Source organism: Notothenia coriiceps, unplaced genomic scaffold (assembly GCF_000735185.1).
Source record: "Notothenia coriiceps isolate Sejong01 unplaced genomic scaffold, NC01 NC01_scaffold00024667, whole genome shotgun sequence".
Lineage (NCBI taxonomy): Eukaryota > Metazoa > Chordata > Actinopteri > Perciformes > Nototheniidae > Notothenia > Notothenia coriiceps.
In genome coordinates this window covers 1,489,380-1,508,461 of record NW_011357368.1, presented here as the reverse complement: position 1 = coordinate 1,508,461, position 19,082 = coordinate 1,489,380, and the positions used below count along the sequence as shown (strand labels likewise).

At 42.0% G+C, this 19,082-nt stretch overlaps 1 protein-coding gene across 1 annotated transcript in view; it reads left to right on the top strand.

The window, feature by feature from the left end:
* Positions 1-1,829: 1,829 nt before the first annotated feature.
* The window catches only part of LOC104955393 (transmembrane and TPR repeat-containing protein 2-like), a gene marked incomplete at its 5' end in the record, with an annotated part of 23,315 nt that continues 6,062 nt past the window's right edge, over positions 1,830-19,082 (top strand). Inside the window, 7 exons of the mRNA XM_010782719.1 lie at positions 1,830-2,673; positions 3,528-3,642; positions 4,867-4,952; positions 5,615-5,799; positions 5,974-6,052; positions 8,218-8,339; positions 11,946-11,950. Coding sequence (XP_010781021.1) covers positions 1,830-2,673; positions 3,528-3,642; positions 4,867-4,952; positions 5,615-5,799; positions 5,974-6,052; positions 8,218-8,339; positions 11,946-11,950 — 1,436 coding nt within the window. The remainder of the gene's footprint in view (positions 2,674-3,527; positions 3,643-4,866; positions 4,953-5,614; positions 5,800-5,973; positions 6,053-8,217; positions 8,340-11,945; positions 11,951-19,082) is intronic.

Sequence of the window (19,082 nt, the reverse complement as noted above, 5' to 3'; positions counted from 1 at the left end):
AGCCTACATGACATTTCAGTTTATTAAATGAAAGAAATTCAATCAGATTTACAGAGTGTTGGCATAAACACACACTAAATGACATTCAAGCAGTAACTGATTTCAGAAAGCTCCATATAAAAATGTGGTATTTAAGGAACATCAGAGCATCTGACAGACAGAACACGTCCCGCTCTCATCGCGCCTTTCTATTTCTCTCAAACCAGGGTCACCAACCAAATGTCCTTTTTGTTTCCTCCTAACTTTCAATCATCAAGTCTTTGAACATAATTTTCAAGATAAGCATTGAGTTGAGGTTGGCGTGTGGCTGTCAGGTCAAAGGTGTTGCGTGACAGAGGAGCTGATGGTGATCATGCTGCAGAATGAATGCTCTTATGAGATGTAAACAGCATCTACATACCAACACAATGAGCCCTAAGCTGATTAGCAGTCACACTCACTGCAATCTGACAGGCAACAAGCAAAGCCTTAGAGGAAAGCCTCTCGTGCTTCAAATGATTTCAAAGTTGACCTCAATAAGGTCAAAACAGAGGGGAGTGTGGTTTGCTCTTATGATAGAAATAGTGTTGAGTACTCTGTACACTGTTTTTAAATGCCATTCTGCACTATTTCCTAATGTTTTTCATTTCTGTAAAGCACTTTGAATTGCCTTGTGTTGAAAGGTACTATATAAATAAATGTGCCTTGCCTTTACATTAGCCTAAATAAAAGACATTTGAAAATATGTAAATCACATGTAAATCCAAGTGAATGCGGCTTCCTCCAATTTAATATGACACATCCCATCATTACAAGATGATCCCTCAATGTCAACAGTCTTGTTGGTGCTTACCAGAAGTGACATTGATTAGAGCGTCCATCTGTCCAAATCCCAAAGTGTCTGTCACCAGTTTGAATTGGTCATATTTCACTATATTCATGTAAACAGAGCTGTGTTGTTTCTGGCTATGGTGCATTTTTTTATTTGAAAAAGTATGCTTGTGTTACAAAGGACTGTTTGATTTTACACGAGTGCGGTTTATGCCCCAGGCAGCTACCAAAAACATTCCAGCCATCGCTTTGCATAGTTTATCTTTCTATATGGGATAGTGGGAAAATAGATTTGGAAGCTTTTTCCAATGGTTGCTTTACAAGTCAAACCCTTATAGCTCATGCCGAAAGACTGAAAAATGAGGAGACATTTGATTTAAGGCTGTTCAATTTTAAAGATTGAATTGAATTACAGACTTCTTTCGTTATGCATAAAGCAGAATACTACCAGAAAATATACAAAACGAATTTGTTTTAAATCAAGAGGATGAGCATCATAGAAGGAAATGTAACTTTAAGAATCAGTTTGCATTGAATACTTTAAAACTGATCTCTGTAGTTGGAGTTGAACTGTGGAATTGTTTACTAGATGATTCAAAGAGATCTATGTATGACCTCTTGAGAGACATCTTAAAGAACATGTATAAAGAGAGAATAATTAGACAGTATGAAGATGTCAGGTAACCTGTTTCACTGACCGTAGATTGTTATGTTTGGTTTTGTTTTTGGTTTCATGTTACTGTAAGTATTGGTTGTAAGCAGCTGTGATTGACAAACCATCTATTTTTGGGTAAGAGGCAGGTAAAATAAGACTTTATTCTCCCTGCTCTTTTCCATCATCGGCTACATACTACAAACTGCTTAAAAAACGTTTGATCCCGACTGATAACTTGGTATTAAAATAGCGTTCTGAAATGTTGAATTAATTCAGTAGGAAAATAGTGTGTCTTTGACTGAGCTTTTCTGCACTGACCGGTTGATTTAGGTGTTGTCCTGTAGCATGACTCTTTTCCGCTCCTCTCTTCCAGAAGAAGAACGTCAGTGTGTTGCTGAGCCTCTGCGTGCTTGCTTCCTGGGGGGTCATCCTGCTGTCGGCTCGCCTCTACTGGATGGGCAACAAGCCTCCCAACTTCTCCAACTCTGACAACCCGGCCGCTGACTCGCCACACTTCCTCACTCGAACCCTGACGTTCCTCCACCTGCCGGTCGCCAACGCCTGGCTGCTGCTCTGCCCCGACAGGCTAAGTTTTGATTGGTCCATGGACGCTGTGCCCTTGGTCAGGTCCTTGGCTGACTGGAGGAACCTTCACACTGTTGCCTTTTATGGTGGATTCGTCCTCCTGGGTTTGTTTGGCCTTCAGGGCCCCACCTCTAAAGCCAAGGAGACCAATGGGAAACCCTATGTGGCTAATGGGAAATCAATCACTAATGGGAATGGCTGCCATGCCCCCGACACGAACCATAACACAGATCAGGGGCCGCCAAAGACCACCCTGAACGGGTCAGCAGGACCCCACCAATGCCCCCCACGGGCGACCCTCCCCCCCACACAACACCTAGTCCTGTTTTCATTAGGCATGCTCTCATTGCCTTTCATCCCCGCCACAAACCTCTTCTTTTATGTAGGTTTTGTGATTGCAGAGAGGGTGCTGTACATCCCCAGTATGGGCTTCTGTTTACTGGTTGCTGCTGGTGCACGGACATTACACATCAGACTGAGGACTAAAGGCTGCAGGGCCTTACTGATGGGTCTCTGTGTGGGACTAGTCCTGCTGAACGGACTCAGGACGGTTCAGAGAAACAGGGACTGGAGCAACGAGGAGAATCTCTACAGGTCAGGGATCGGTGCCAACCCCGCTAAAGGTAGGTTAGGAAACTCAGATTAGGGATGTGTATCCAATGCCAATATGTGTCAGTGGTATATTTCAATATATTTCTTTAGCTTAGTCAGTTTGTATATTGTAGGGTATTCAATTTATTAAATATTTTCTTTATAGTGTGTATTATTCAGACACTCTAGTGCAGTGGTTCCCAACCTGTGGGCCGCGAACGCATTGCAAGTGGGTCGCCAAATAATTTGCAAAACATTATGATTTGCGTGGAAACATTTCATTATTCGATTTTTCTTTTTATTTGAACCTCTTTTTCTTTCTCGTTCTTGATCCTCCTTTGCAACGGTCATTACAGTCCTTGACAGCGGTCTGTACTACTGGATTAACAACGTGTCACATGTTCTGAATTGACCAATCAGAACTTGATTTAGCCTCCGTATTGTCTATCATTGAATGTGGTCCGCGAACATTTTTTTAGATTCTGAAGTCGGCCCTCAGTTGAAACAGTTTGGGAACGGCTGCCCTAGTGATATATGTCCTTTTTACTGTGCATTTGTATATACTTGCTGCTAATGTAAAAACATTTTTTAATATTTCTATCTTTTAAATATTTTTAAATCGTGAAATGCTTGACAACACTGCTGCTGTGACAATAAATGATGAATAAAATACTTATCTAACATCAATATTAGTACCAACTGAAATCTCAGCACAGCACAGAGTATGGAAAGCTGATTTAAAGACATAACATTGAATGAGGAGATGGCATCTTCTTCGAATCCACTGATTCAAAGTTCATTTTATGCTATGTATTTATTTTAAATCAATACCAAAAGTGTGTTTACCTGAAAGTGCAACCCTGTCACTGACACATGTCTCCTGCAGCCTGGGGAAACTTGGGGAACGTTCTAAAGAACCAGGGCAAGATGGCGGAGGCGGAGAAGGCGTACAGAAACGCTTTGCACCACCGAGGGAACATGGCTGACATGCTGTATAACCTGTGAGTGTTAAAGAGCCCCCCCCCCACCTCCCTCCTGTTTGCAAAGGCGTGACACGAAAAGATTCAGATTCCTGCCATCCATCACTTGAGATTGCAGAGGCAGAACAAAAAGAAAAAAAGGGAAAAAGGAGTACTGACAGACAGGAAGAACTTAAAGAAAATAGATCCAAACCATGAGAGAGGAGAGTGAGACTCAGAGCTAAGCGTGATGCAAGAGTGTAACAAAGAGGAAATAACTTCCCAGGTGGCTCTTTGTACCTTCTGCTTCTGATTTGATTAGCCTTGGTTTGTGGGGCCTGGGGGAGGACACAAAGCCACTTCCAATCCTGCAGCACAGAGTGAAGGTGGCAGACCCTCATGCTGACTCTCTCTCCTCGGCTCCTCTCAAGTTTCAGCTGTCAGGAAGCTGGCAGAGCAACATAGGGAGGGAGCAGGGAGACCAAAGGAAGGTGTTCCTGCCCTCTGTGAAGCTGAGGTTCTATCTGAATGTGATGGATGGTTGGCAGTGATGGATAGTAACAAAGTACATGTACTCAAGTAAAAGGTTGAGGTACTTTACCTGAGTATCCACAGTTTATGCTACTTTATACTTCTACTCCACTAGATTTTAGAACCCAATATTGTACTTTTGAATCTACTACATTTATTTGACAGATTTGTAGTTACTCTTAAGGTGCAGGTTAATAGCTAATACAACATTTAAATCAATTATTTAATAAACTTTGACATTATAGGTTAAGATAACCAGCAGCATTATTTAGCGTTATTCAAATTAGCTCTATATTGACAAGTTTTGATAAAAACATATAATGGTAACCCAGTATATGCACCATTTTTTATTCTGGGCCATTACGCATAATGAGTACTTTTACTTTTGTTTCTTAGAGTATATTTGGTTGCCGATACTTTTGTACTTTTACTTGAGTAACACTTTGAATGCAAGACTTTTACTTGTAACAAAGTACTTTTAAACTTGCTACTTTTACTCAAGTAACAAATCGGAGTTCTTCCTCCGCCACAGATGGTTTGGTATATTGCAGTTCATGTATTGATATGTTTGATAAGGGAAATAGAAGCTGCTCCAGTGTTGTTGATTTATTACATTCATCACTTTGCAATTATTTTGGGTAAACCTTCCCTGATTTAAAAAAACAATGCACATTCTTGTTTATGCAGCTGTTGGTGTACTATGTCTCACATTGTTGCTTTTCTCTGGTCTATCAGTGGCTTGCTGCTGCAGGAGAACGAACGTCTTTCTGAAGCGCTGCATTATTACAAACTGGCCATTGGGAGTCGGCCAACACTGGCATGTAAGTAAACCTAAAATAAGAGTCTCTTTTTGTAGCAGTGGATGTACATAGTGCCATTCATTATTAATTATAAGTGAGATGAAGTTCCGTAATCGGATGAGCATCATGGCCCAATTTCAAAGCTGAATGAGACAGGTTTTTTTCTACATGCTCATTTGGAGGGCCATATTCAGGCTATTTCAGCCTGACGGTGAAACGATGAGATTCAATCTCACAGTCGAGTGCTTGCATGTGAGATGAGGGACCGTCTTTTACTGTACCAAGGACACTTTATGAGGGAGGGAAGGGCAGATTCTAGACTTTTCAAGTTAATACGTTATCTTCAAATGTCCTTTTAGACTAATTTATTTCGATTTCTTACCTACTATGATTTGAGTAGTCTAATCTGCCTTTGACCTCTGGCCTGTCTTCTTTTTGCTTCATTATTGCAGCGCCATCTTACAGTACTTTATTGGTAGATCCCCCTCATCTTTCCAATATAAAATACTCAACCAATGATGGTTATATCACATATATCAAAACAGATCTAAAAAAGTTGGCGTTATATAGAATAAACAATTTTGGTTTTCCTAAAAGAAATGTAGTTGTTGTCTTTTGTTAGTCTGCCTATTAAAATATCATTTGGACGGCAGGTTATAATGACTTTCCCCCCCTCCTCACAGCAGCCTACTTGAACACGGGGATCATCCTGATGAACCAGGGCAGCCTGGAGGAGGCCAAGCGCACCTTTCTGACCTGTGCTGACATCCCTGATGAGAACTTAAAGGACCCCCACGCCCACAAGAGCTCCGTCACCAGCTGCCTGTACAACCTGGGAAAACTGCTCCACGAACAGGGCCATCAGGAGGTCAGTGCGTCTAGGTTTTCGTTTCAGCTTTAAAACCTAACTTTTAATTGTTGTGCTATGTGAAACTAGGAAAGTCTGTTTTGCCCAAAGTAATCGACCCTCATCAATTACAAAAGGGTATTATGCTGATGCAATGCAAACAATGGACTTGCTAACTTTGTTCTTCCATCCCAGGAGGCCCTGTCTATTTATAGGGAAGCGGTACAGAAAATGCCCAAACAGTTTGCACCACACAGCCTTTTCAACATGATGGGTAAGTCCCCCGTTTTGTTTTAAATGCAGAAACTGAAATAGCAGGATTCAAAATTTGGTGCGATATGCTTTAAAATGTATTTTACATTTATTTTAATTAGGGAACATAAGTATTTCATATCGTAAAACAATGTAGACCTCGGACATGCTTGGCTTGAGTTTCAGTGATGAATTTCACAACATCCGTTTCCAGTGCATTTATGCCGATATCTGTTTATAGAGATAAATCATGTCCTTTTTGTTATTCTATACAAATGATTACTCCATGTTTATTCTTATTTAATTGTATTATCCCTTGTGTACTATTTGGGTCTCTGTCTTTTTCTGTTATTGCTATAACTCTTCAATTGATCTAAAGGTCCATCTAATTGTATCTTAAACCCAGAGGAAACTGTGCACCAATAATGAAGCACAGCAGCAGGGGTCTTTTTTGGACTTAATGCCAAAGAAGCCACAGGTGAGAGCCACGAACCATGCTAGCACAGCTCTAGCGCAGCTCTAGCGCAGCTGGGGGAAAGGGTGTGGCCTGAGATGTGGAAAAGCCGAGTCATGGTCACCGCGAGGGTTTGGACTGGGACAACTACGGTGCTGTCTGTTCTCGAGGACGGCCTCCACAACACGAGTTCAACCTATTTTTGGTAGGCTCGGCCGTTTGGCTGAGCATTCTGAGTTTGTGAAAGACAAGTAAAGTGTTAGGGCTAGGGTTAACCCAGTTACGCAGCGCCTCTGTTACACCAGGTCAAAAGAGCCGCACCAAGACCGGCGGTGACTGCGCAACGAGTCCGTCTCCCGCAGCAAACGTTAAAGGAGAGGTGTCATGGCCATTTCCACTGATCATAATTCCATTGTTGAGGTATACTAAAATAGAAAAATACTGTGCAATTTTCGAAACTCAAATTGGTTTCGCAAACAGCATCTCTGTAAAGTATGTGTATTCAGCAGTATTCACTTTCTCCACTAAACGGCTCGCTGCAGCTCCCACACCCCCCCCCCTCCCTGTGAGCCCAGTGTGCTCTGATTGGTCGGTACGTTGTGAATCGCGCTGAGCTCCGTGGAGGTGTGATTTCCTTGTTTAGCGATACACAGCCAAACACAGCCAAACTCAACCTGAACACACACAAAGTCACAGCCGAAATAAAAACAATAAGTGTGGCTTGATATTGAGTAAGAAAAAGTTTTATAGATTGATAAACGCTGTGAGAATGGGTCTGCAGAGAGAATNACAGTATATATAGCTAGCATGGAATGCTAGCATTTTGCTTTGTATGTCGGGGGCGGGAGATTCATGTGATTGGTTGTGGGTCGCGTTGCTCGCGTTGACTCGAGCTTCAGACACGCCCACCGCCAAGCGTCAACGCACGCTGCTGTGTGGACGCTCCGTAAGTGTCGCCAACTCGTTTCTAACATGCAAAAAGACAAACAAATGCGTCTATNGCTGTATGATCAGTCTCTGTTCATCTAAATTCTCTCTGCAGACCCATTCTCACAGCGTTTATCAATCTATAAAACTTTTTCTTACTCAATATCAAGTGGCTTGATATTGAGTAAGAAAAAGTTTTATAGATTGATAAACGCTGTGAGAATGGGTCTGCAGAGAGAATTTAGATGAACAGAGACTGATCATACAGCACCGGGTGATTCACTACTCGCAGCATACACGCGGTTTGATTGGCTAGCAGTTGTACTGGCAGATTTTCATAAACGGGATTTGATTGGCTGACGCTTCCGTTGAAGCTTCAAAATTTGAACATGGTTCAACTTTTGACGCGAGCAACGCGTAGCTACGCTCCCCACAATGCAGTTCGGCGAAGCGTGACGTCACCCCATTCAAAGTGAATGGGCAAAAGCGTTGAAGCTTCAACGCATGCCGCTGTGTGGACGGGCCGTAAGGGTTTTGACTCTGCACACCGTTTACATGGAGAAAAACCTTCATAACACACAAGGGGACGGGTAATAACCGGAAAAGCATGACATGTCACCTTTAAGGGTCATCGCTTCTCAGCCTTTTGGCTAAGATCAAGTGTAGTATCTGTTCTTATCAGTTTAATATCTGATACGTCCCCTATACGGGGACTATATATTAAATGTGCATATTGTGCCTAAGGCTATTCATTTAATGTCCTACGTAAAACACTAATCTTGCCTCCTGCTCTGTGTTGTTTTCAGGAGAGGCATACATGAGGCTGAGCCGGCTGGAGGAAGCAGGCCACTGGTACAGAGAGTCCCTCAGGGTGAAGCCGGACCACATCCCTGCCCACCTGACGTACGGCAAACTGCTGTCCATCATGGTGAGCACACACACACACACACACACACACACACACACACACACACACACACACACACACACACACACACACACACACACACACACACAGAATCATGAGGTGAGCCCAGGCTCTGAAATGACTGCAGTGGTTAACTACTTGGCAGAGTTTAATTAAACGGGACCTGAAGAGAAATGAATAATTCATATTGAGCGACTTATAGGAGCGAGGCGGACCCACGCTATCGATTGTTCTGCAGAGCCTGGAGAACTGTGATGATTGTTATGAGGTGTGAGCTCCCCACTCTGAGAGCTGCATGCTTAACAAGCTCTCCCCCCCGATCAGAAGTCAGCTAGAGGAGTTGTGATGCATTCATGAATATAGTGTTCGACCTCTAGCCAGACTAGTTGCATGAAAAGAGGATTACACAGTGAGAAAGAAGAAATGAAAGAAGCGATTAATACCTTTTCGATGGCCTTGGATCGACCCTGATCTAGGACTGATGCCAAATAGCTTAACAAATATATATATAGCTCCATAATTTCTCTTCTGAAGGTCGCAGACGTGGAGAGTGCGTCTGGATGAAAGCTATCTCTCTGTGTTTGGATGAGTTCCAGATTTGTCTGTGTTTTCCATCCCTCCCAGGAGACATCAAGGGCACAAAAGTTTGCCTAACTTCTCCCAAACGTTACCTTTCTCCCCCCCCCCCCTCCGATGTTTGTTCTGTACAGGAAAAGCTCCCACTTCCCGCCCTCCAACCACCTCGACCACTCCACAAAAACAAAAACAGCGCTTACAGATGTGTTCACAGCTGAGTCAAGTTTAGATGTGGGAGTTGAACTGTCTCCCCCCCCCCCAGAGATGTTGGCCCCCTTCCCTTCCTCAGGCCTGGGTGCTGAGGAAACCTTCAGGGTCTGACAGAGCTGCAGCTGCAACTTCTGATCATNGTTGCTGGTATTTTGGCCCATTCCTCCATGCAGATCTCCTCTAGAGCAGTGATGTTTTGGGGCTGTCGCTGGGCAACACAGACTTTCAACTCCCTCCAAAGATTTTCTATGGGGTTGAGATCTGGACACTGGCTAGGCCACTCCAGGACCTTGAACTGCTTCTTACGAAGCCACTCCTTCGTTGCCCGGGCGGTGTGTTTGGAATCATTGTCATGCTGAAAGACCCAGCCACGTTTCATCTTCAATGCCCTTGCTGATGGAAGGAGGTTGTCACTCAAAATCTCACGATACATGGCCCCATTCATTCTTTCCTTTACACGGATCAGTCGTCCTGGTCCCTTTGCAGAAAAACAGTCCCAAAGCATGATGTTTCCACCCCCATGTTTCACAGTAGGTATGGTGTTCTTTGGATGCAACTCAGCATTCTTTCTCCTCCAAACACGTCTAGTTGAGTTTTTACCAAAAAGTTATATTTTGGTTTCATCTGACCATATGGCATTCTCCCAATCCTCTTCTGGATCATCTAAATGCTCTCTAGCAAACTTCAGATGGGCCTGGACATTTACTGGCTTAAGCAGGGGGACACGTCTGGCACTGCAGGATTTGAGTCCCTGGCGGCGTAGTGTGTTACTGATGGTAGCCTTTGTTACTTCGGTCCCAGCTCTCTGCAGGTCATTGACTAGATCCCCCCGTGTGGTTCTGGGATGGGAGGTGTCTTTTATACTGATAACGAGTTCAAACAGGTGCCATTAATACAGTTAACAAGTGGAAGACAGAGGAGAAAGAGGAAGCTCTTAAAGAAGAAGTTACAGGTCTGTGAGAGCCAGAAATCTTGTTTGTTTGTAGGTGATCAAATACTTATTTTACAGAGGAATTTACCAATTCATTCATTAAAAATCAGACAATGTGATTTTCTGGATTTTTTTTTCTCATTTTGTCTCTCATAGTTGAGGTATACCTAGGATGAAAATTACAGGCCTCTCATCTTTTTAACTGGGAGAACTTGCACAATTGGTGGCTGACTAAATACTTTTTTGCCCCACTGTATATTAGGCTATATTATATTATATATTATATTAATATTTGTAAAGCGGTCCTAATTTTTTGTTTTAATTGTATCCTGGTTTTAAACGTTATTAATATGTTTTGGATGCATATTGGTATTTCTTCAGGCTGTTAAATACAATTAGCCTCTGTTGCCACCTGCTGGTGAGTAAATATAAAAATCAGCTAAAATTGACAACCGGTCTGCAATTTTCTTTTAATGTATCTGGCGGTCCTTGGCACAATAAAGGTTGGGAACCCCTGGTATACATGACTCTGTATTTGCTCTAAAAATGCCTCGGTGGTGACCCACCTGTCGTGTTCTGGTTGATCTGACCAATTCACTACTTTGATCAGTCATAAATATTGTAATTTACATCAGATTGCTTCAAGACCTTATGATACCGTCCAGGCATTTGAACATATCAAATAGTTGATCACCACTTTCAGTGAATTCTCCGTGGTTTATTCAAGTATGTAACGGCCATGATGTCCCCTGTCAAAAATGACCTCACAAGTAAATTAATGAGTAACCATAGATTATGTTCATCCGTCAGATAGGACACACCAAGATTGACAAACATGTTCATTTTGGAATAGATTTTCAGTGTCTATTCTTTGTATATTCACTGCAGTCATTCATGTGAACCAGTAGTCTTAGACATTGTTGACAGCTTAAAAGGGTGTTAAAGCATATATAGCAGAACTCCTCCATCGCTAAACCCCAGCCAGAGCTTTAAGGTCTGCTGACCAGCTGTTGCTGATAGTGCTTAAGACCAGGCTCAAAACCCGAGGTCACCGAGCCTTCGCAGCAGCTGGCCCAGACACTAGGGGTTTTTAAATCCTCACTAAAAAACACTTCTTCTCTCTGGCCTTCTAGTCAGAGCGGAGCACGACTCCTGACATTTCCCTGTGTTTTTTATATTTCTGTTGTAAATTATTGTCTTTTATTTTGATTGTAGTAATGTGTTTTTATTACATGTACAGCACATGTAATCGCTTTTAAATGTGCTATATAAATAAAACTTGATTTGATTTGATTTTCAAGGAAATGTGGTGATGATAAATGCTTCTTATGTTAATGTAAGAGCAGATAAAACCGACGGGTCAGACTTGACCGGGAACACCAAAGTAAAGGAGAAAAACGAACGCGACAGGAGGGTTAATGGATCATTTAATATACTGCATCTTCAACTTGGAACATTTAGATTACAAAAAATCTAATATGCCCAAAATCTAGGACTTACTTTACTACTACGACCAGCTTACTGCCAATGCTTTACTTATTATTTATCAGTGTATCATGAGGAGAGACTATTCCATAATGCAAGAACTACTTAACCAAGAGAGTCTGCCCTTGCATCGTACAGGTGGTTTCATGAGGACTCAACAGTTAATCTGATCCATACATTACATTGGATCCAAATAGCACAAGAACCGGACTTTGCAGTGCCAAAGTTAATAAAGTCAAGGAAACCATTGTTTCCCGACATGGTGATTAATATTTATAAGACTGTGACTCAAGTAAATGATGCCTTAAGAACCCTCATGCAAAACTTTATCAGGGGTTCACTGGAGTTGATGACCAGCTATCAGTCATCATCTTAGTGTGCTTCCTTTGTCTTTGTTTCTTTAGGAAATGTAAATGAAGATTCAGGAAGTCTGGTTTTAAGCTGCAGCTACCTTTTAGATAAAAGATAAAATGTTCTCATGTTTGCTTAAACTGTTACTACATCCTGACAGCAGTTCATGAGACTGACAATCTGTGAACAATCGGGTTCCTCTGCCTCATCCTTGTGCTCCTGGAGCCTTTTTTAAGATACAGCACACACAAGGAGTCTCATTGTCAATCACTGCTTGTTAAAAAACAATTAAACTGTCCAACTTGGCAGCACTGATCCCAGATCCCAGATTCATCAAGATGATGTTATTGTTTATCCTATTTATAGAAAAGAGTGAGGCAAATGCTTTTTATATAGATGATCTGTCTCATGCACTACTGGCAGGATATAGTGACAGTTTTGGAACATTTCATAAAAAGTAATTTTTTAAGAAAGTAGAATAGGTGAGAAAAAGAGGCATTAGGGTTTTATCCAAAACAGTTAAATAACAAATGCTTTGTTAGTGACTTGGTAAACAAACATTTAAAGTAAAATGATTCCTCACACTGATCCCTGATCTTTATTTGATTCCTTCTCATAGTCAGTCAATATCTGTTGGTCACATTTATTATCAGCAGTTTCAGTTTCCAGCTGCTGACAGTGTGTCTCATCCATCAAACTCTAACCCTTATGGGTCTGGATTTATGTCACGGTCAGCCTCACATGAAAATAACCACTTAGAGCAGAATGATCTGCCATTTAGATTTTCACTTACTAAACGAAACTCTAGCCAAACCCTGAGACTTTCAACTTGAACAAATCCTCTGTGCTGCTGCATTGAGATGAATGCTAGAGAGTAGTAATGACTTTTCCAGATATATAGAGCAAAAAGGAATGAAGTCACATCGCGCCAATATTTCCTTGAGTTGCTGGGAATAACACGTTTTAACACTTATACGCTGTCTATTCAAGTGCTTGCCAATTTTGTACGGAAAATTCTCTGATGGCATCTTTACAAGACTTGGACTCAGACATCACTATGATGGACTGAAACGGTACTGCTGTTTATATATGTAATACATAACAGCTTTTATGGCAACAATTTTCATAGAGAGGACATTTACTATTCTATAACATCAGTATAATTCATATTTCAAGGGTGCCTATTAAATGGCAGTGGTTAAGAATAAAGCCACAAAGTCTGTAAAAACCTCAACATTTCTTGACATACACGATCATTAGACTTTCTGTACTGTATGCTTTTTTTCCAAGAGGGGAAACTCCACTTGCAGAGTCAGCAGTTTAGCCAACCTGAGCATGTGAGCCGCGCTGAAGACCACATCAAACTCTGACTGGTCCAGCTCCGCCGCTCGCTCCGCCATCTCCGCCGCTTCGCTGAGACGAGACTGCTCCAGGAGGAACTGACCTGCAGAGAGGGGACGACGGAGAAAGAGCATTTATATTTTTGGGTAGAAAAAAAAAATATTTTTCATGATTTGTACCCATGGTATGTCGTTATGAAAGGCAGTGTCGTTCTATTGGTTGGTTTGTCCAACTATTGGATCACTTAATGTTGATTTTTGTAAAGATATTCATGTTCCCCAGAGGGTGAACCCCAATTGATCCCCTATGGCCAACAACAGGTTAACATTCACGTTTTTATATTAAAATATCTTGATAACTTTTGTATGGATTGCCATTCAATTTGGCATCCATATCCAGGGTGCCAAGAAGGGGAACACTTATGAATGAAGTAATAACACTTTTTTGGAGCATCACAAGCAGGTCAATTAACCATTAAAGTATGTTTACATCTTTTGGATGAATGGCCACAAAGGTTTTTACAGATTTTCATGGTTCCTAGATGTCTCCTGGTTTTGGTTATCCCATGAATTTATTTCCTGGGCCACCATAACGGGCCACTCTTTTGGTTATAATTGACATTTGAACCACTTTTTAATGTCAGTATCTCATTTCATAGCAAGTCATCCATGACTGCAATATATTGGGGATCCCTTGACAATGAATGAATTAATAATCAGAAAATGTAAGCATGCTAACACGCTCAACAAACAACGCAAGGATATAAGAACAATTGGAAAAGCGTTTGGAGAAGCTCTGACAGACAGGTGGACATCTGCTGAGAGGCAAAGGAAGATGAATGGGGTGAAATAAACAGTTTGTAGAGTAATACAGGAAATTCAACAAGGAGAGTCAGTGAGAGAAATGTGGAAGGATTCTTTGTCTTGTTGGATGATGTTTGAGAGCACAGATGAGATGGAGGTATTTCATGTGCTCTCCTGTGGGAGTCCGGCCACCTGGTGCTGCACCCACAATCCTCTGCCTCCTCACTGATATAAATGAACAGCAGATCTCGGCTGCAGATGTTACCGAGTGTAGGAAGTGGAAGGGGAATTAGGGGAGTATTCATTAGAGTGCGTCTGTTGTCTTTTCTTGAACTCAAATTCAACTGAATTCACATGCCAAAAACAAGGCATTGGACACCAAAGCAGAGTCATTAGAAGCGGGTCATATTAGGGACAGTTTGCAATAAAATGAAGGACTGTGAACAATGGCAGGAAAGGGGGCCGCTTCTTAGCTATCACCCTCTGTGTCCTCGCTTCCTCGCACTCTCTCTCACGTGTGTGTTTTGTGTGCATCCGTTGTGTTATAATGTGGACAGATAGCATCACTCCTTACACACTCACACCTGGAGCTCATCCAGTGAACCCAGGATAGCTAGAGCAGCCAGATGTGCGATAAAGGAGGGGACCGGCCCAAACAAACATCACCTATAGCATGAAGCTACAAGATAACATTGAAAAAAGAAAAATAGCCAGAGAGGGAGAAAAATAGTTTAAGGGGAAACAGCTTGGTCCATAGACAGCAAGGAATGCCTCGCCAGGGACCAGGCTGAACTAGAACGCAGAGATATCTAGAGAAAGCACCAGGAGGGACGGAGAGAGATAAGGAAGAGGAGACGCAGAATGGTGCTTTGGGACGGATTTCATTTCCTGTGAATGAATATCCTGATGATAGCCACATGGAGCTGCAGGATGATATGAAGAACTGCATTAACAGCAGCACAAGCGGAACTCAGTATCATGTTGTACTCTATCTCCCCAATGGTAAACAGTGTACTCTGATCCTTTCCCCACACTCAGATAGCATACATGCATGTTTGCATGTTTGCACCATCTGCAATATCTCAAACACTCCTAGCACTGATACCAACACTAAGGACAGGATTGGATGAAAGATAATATGTTTGAGAAAATGTATAAAAAACCGCACGGTATTTGACACTTCCAAATAATGACCACACTGATTTGATTATTTTCAAAAACCCTTATCAGGTTACATGAGCTATGAGCTTAGACCAGGGCGGTTTTAAGTTTTAAGAGGACCTGGTACGTTTAATGACTGCGTCTGACATTACAAAGTATAGGTCTGGGATAAGAGTCTAAAGACCCTAATGATTACCTGAGTACGGCTTACTGCAGCAAAGCCTGGGCATTACAGTAAAGCTTAAAGGCTGCACAGATGTTTGGATCAGGCAATCAGGCAGGTTGTTTGAAAAGGAGTTCACATTGCATTCACATAGCTCTGACAACCACACACATTTTGAGGTCATGCATACTATATATTTATGATTGAATGTGTCCAACAGGCTTTGGTGGAATTGTTTTGCAAGGGAAACCTTTGATTTCTGTTCTCACCATAGTGCATGTAGCCGTTTCCTTTAGTTGGGTCAAGCTGAATAGCTCTCAGATAGTACCTCTCTGCTTCGGTCTTCTGCCCCTAAAAGGAAAAGGAAGGAAATCATTGATTCAAGTTCATAATTAGTTCCTTGCAAAAACATTGTTTTGTCAACAGTAATATTTACGCAGATATTAAAGAGCTTAGTTCTGCCTTTCTGCTGATTGTAGTGAACGGCAAAGATAGAATAAAACACTGACATTATTATTATTAAATACATTACATTACATTAACAAAACACAAAAGCCCAATACAATAAAGAATGGCAGTTATATTTTATAGTTATTTTCTACCCACACTAGTTCCACTTCTTTCAATTATCTAACTGCAATATCTCAGTCTTTCACAATGTGTTTAACGCCCAAGACATCACAATGACCATAACAAATATATTGTGTGTCTCTAGTTAGAAATGATAGTGGGCGGGATACAATGTGAAAAATACATAAGTTGAATATCATCAGTGTATGCAACACAAGTGTATATCATGAATACAGCTGTGCACCAACTGTTCACAGGCACACACAGCTACACACAGGAAACTGCTGCTCATAAAGAATACAGTACACCACTTCACATGCCTAGCCATACCTTCAAAAGGTTTGTGTGTGTGTGTGTGTGTGTGTGTGTGTGTGTGTGTGTGTGTGTGTGTGTGTGTGTGTGTGTGTGTGTGTGTGTGTGTGAGTGTGAGTGTGTGTGTGTGTGTGAGCTCTCTCCACCTCTTGTGTTTCATGCTTCCATATTGCCAATGAAACAAGAAATGAGAGGACTGGACCTATAAGCTTTGCTTCATTACTTTTTTCCCATACAATCCCAATCGCTCCAAATGAACGAGCGAGGATCAGGCCTCCATGGCTTATTTCACATTTTCTTTGGCACTTTTCTCTTTAAATTCAATGAACCATTTCCCCAGACATCCATCAGAACTGAACTATAGTCCATGTATGAAAGGTTTAAGGTCAATGTTAATCATGTTATTTTGAAACACTATCAAAAACTTGAAGCTCTTGTTTCAAATGATGTATTGCTGTGTAAGTCTTTGTTTCTGCATAATTGAGCAACAGTGCTGAATATATCTAAATGCACAGCTGAGTTCAACTTCATAACTCAGCTTAGTGTGGACAGACCACAGCTCTCCCTTCAACACGCCACACCCATCTGACTGCAGCTTTCTGACAGACAGCAGGGCTCTAATGTTACACTGGACTTATTATGAATCACTTTGACCTTGGGGAGTAATGAGGCTACATTAGTGGCTTAAAGTGCACTTGTTATTTGCTGAAGGATGTGGACGTGCTCAACACTATCAGGTTGCAACTGTAAATATTGTGGATTCAAGAATGGGCACTTTGAAAGTTAATGTGTACTGCTCAAAAGTACAGCATTACATTCAGGGTTGGGAGGGTTACTTTGTAAATGTAATCAGTTACTGATTACTGAATACATGGCTCTGAAAGTAATCCGAATACAGTTACAGTTACGCGTCTTAAAAAAGTAATCAGATTACTTTTAGATTACTTTCTTTTTCCATCACAGATGGTATGTTTGGTGAACAGGAGACTCAAAAAGCAAAAGGAAACTGAATGTGTTTTTACTGTTTTAATGGCTTATCAAGAGCACAACACAAACATAACATCTGAAACGATGCAACAACATAATAAAGTTTTTGGGGATGCAGCTTGGGATGTGAGGAGTGAGGGACACGGCTTAGAACGGGCGTGTCGCCTTCTGTCCTGCCAGTGTTGGCAGGACATGAATTAAAAATGTCGAACTCGGACTTCATTTTAACGACATGTCAGCCAGGGGTGTAGAGCTATATTTGTTTAAGCACCGGATCGGCAAAACAGAGAGTGTGTGCACCAGTCTGCCTTGATCTATGAATTCATGTCCGTGACACTCACAGTATCTGCTGCCCACAGCTGTTTTATAGAAGGAAAACCTCCTTCACTTCATGAAATCTCTGCAGCACCAGGAAGGCAGCGGGAGGGTTAACTCAGTCTCTGAGAAGAGGAGCGCGCAGTGCCTTTCACGCACCGCCTTCGCTGTGTTTACCTTCAGAATCATAAGGCTAAAGGGCGACCGCAGGCTGATGTGTTTTAACCACACACACCTCTACAACACACGACTTAAACGCAGACTTTTGTTCCTCCATGTTTCTTTGTTATTGTTTCACTGAGCGGACCCGCCCCTTTTTTTTCAAACGCTCCCTTTTTTGGTCCATCTGCGGCGGTAAAAGTTTTTGTGCGCTGTGATGATTCGGCTGTACCTTTAATAATGAATATTAAATATTGTGAGGAAATCTTTCCACCAATAATTCCAATAAGTAATCCAAAATGTATTCACTTCTGGTTTACGAAAGTAACTGTAATCAGATTACTCGTTTTTCAAATGTAACGCGAGCTGAATACAGTTACTTGATTTTTGTATTCTGATTACGTAACGCCGTTACATGTATTCCGTTACAACCCAACCCTGATAACATTACACGTCGGGGTAAACCAAAGTACAAGACTTCAGTTTGACCTTGTCTGTATAGTCGATTGACTTCGGCAAAAATGTAGCTGGTGGAGTGATTCAATAAGGAAGGAGAGTAATTGCGTTATAAGCCTGTCCACTGGCCCATTGTCCGGGGTCCATCCAATCTCCTGTTCCTTAAGCCCTGTAGTACTGGAAGGGGGCCTCTGAGAGTCGGGGCCCTGCATGAATCAGCAGTGCTGAGCCTGAGGGGGGGGTAGCAGATGTCCAGCCACACCGGGCCACTCTCATCTGAACCTGTTCTTAACGTGAATGTGTGTGTGTGTGTATCCTCAAATCTTTCAACAAAGATAGGAAATGATCAGAAGTTGCAGCTGCAGCTCTGTCAGACCCTGAAGGTTTCCTCAGCACCCAGGCCTGAGGAAGGGAAGGNCTCGATGTAGTGCTAAATGCTGTCGGAGTGCACCGGAACGAACGCCCCGGAAATGTCAGTGAGACCCCTGGGCTTGTTTGCCAGCAATAATAACGTCATACCGGGGCGTTCGTTCCGGTGCACTCCGACAGCATTTAGCACTACATCGAGATTAAGATTAAACTAACTTCTTTTGGGAACACCCACATACCTATGGAGTTTGCCAGATGTGTGTAAATTACTATTCATGGTAATTTGAAAACAAATGCCGTTGTTGGACACAAACAAACACACCGAACATACACACAAACACAGCGGAGCTGAGCAGAGCACATACACACACACATAATGCGCCTTTGTGATCGGACATTTCCTTCATACAACGAGTAATAGGGGGAATAATCGGGACGTGTGTGTGTGTGTGTGTGTGTGTGTGTGTGTGTGTGTGTGTGTGTGTGTGTGTGTGTGTGTGTGTGTGTGTGTGTGTGTGTGTGTGTGTGTGTGTAGTGTGTGTGTGTTAATTGTT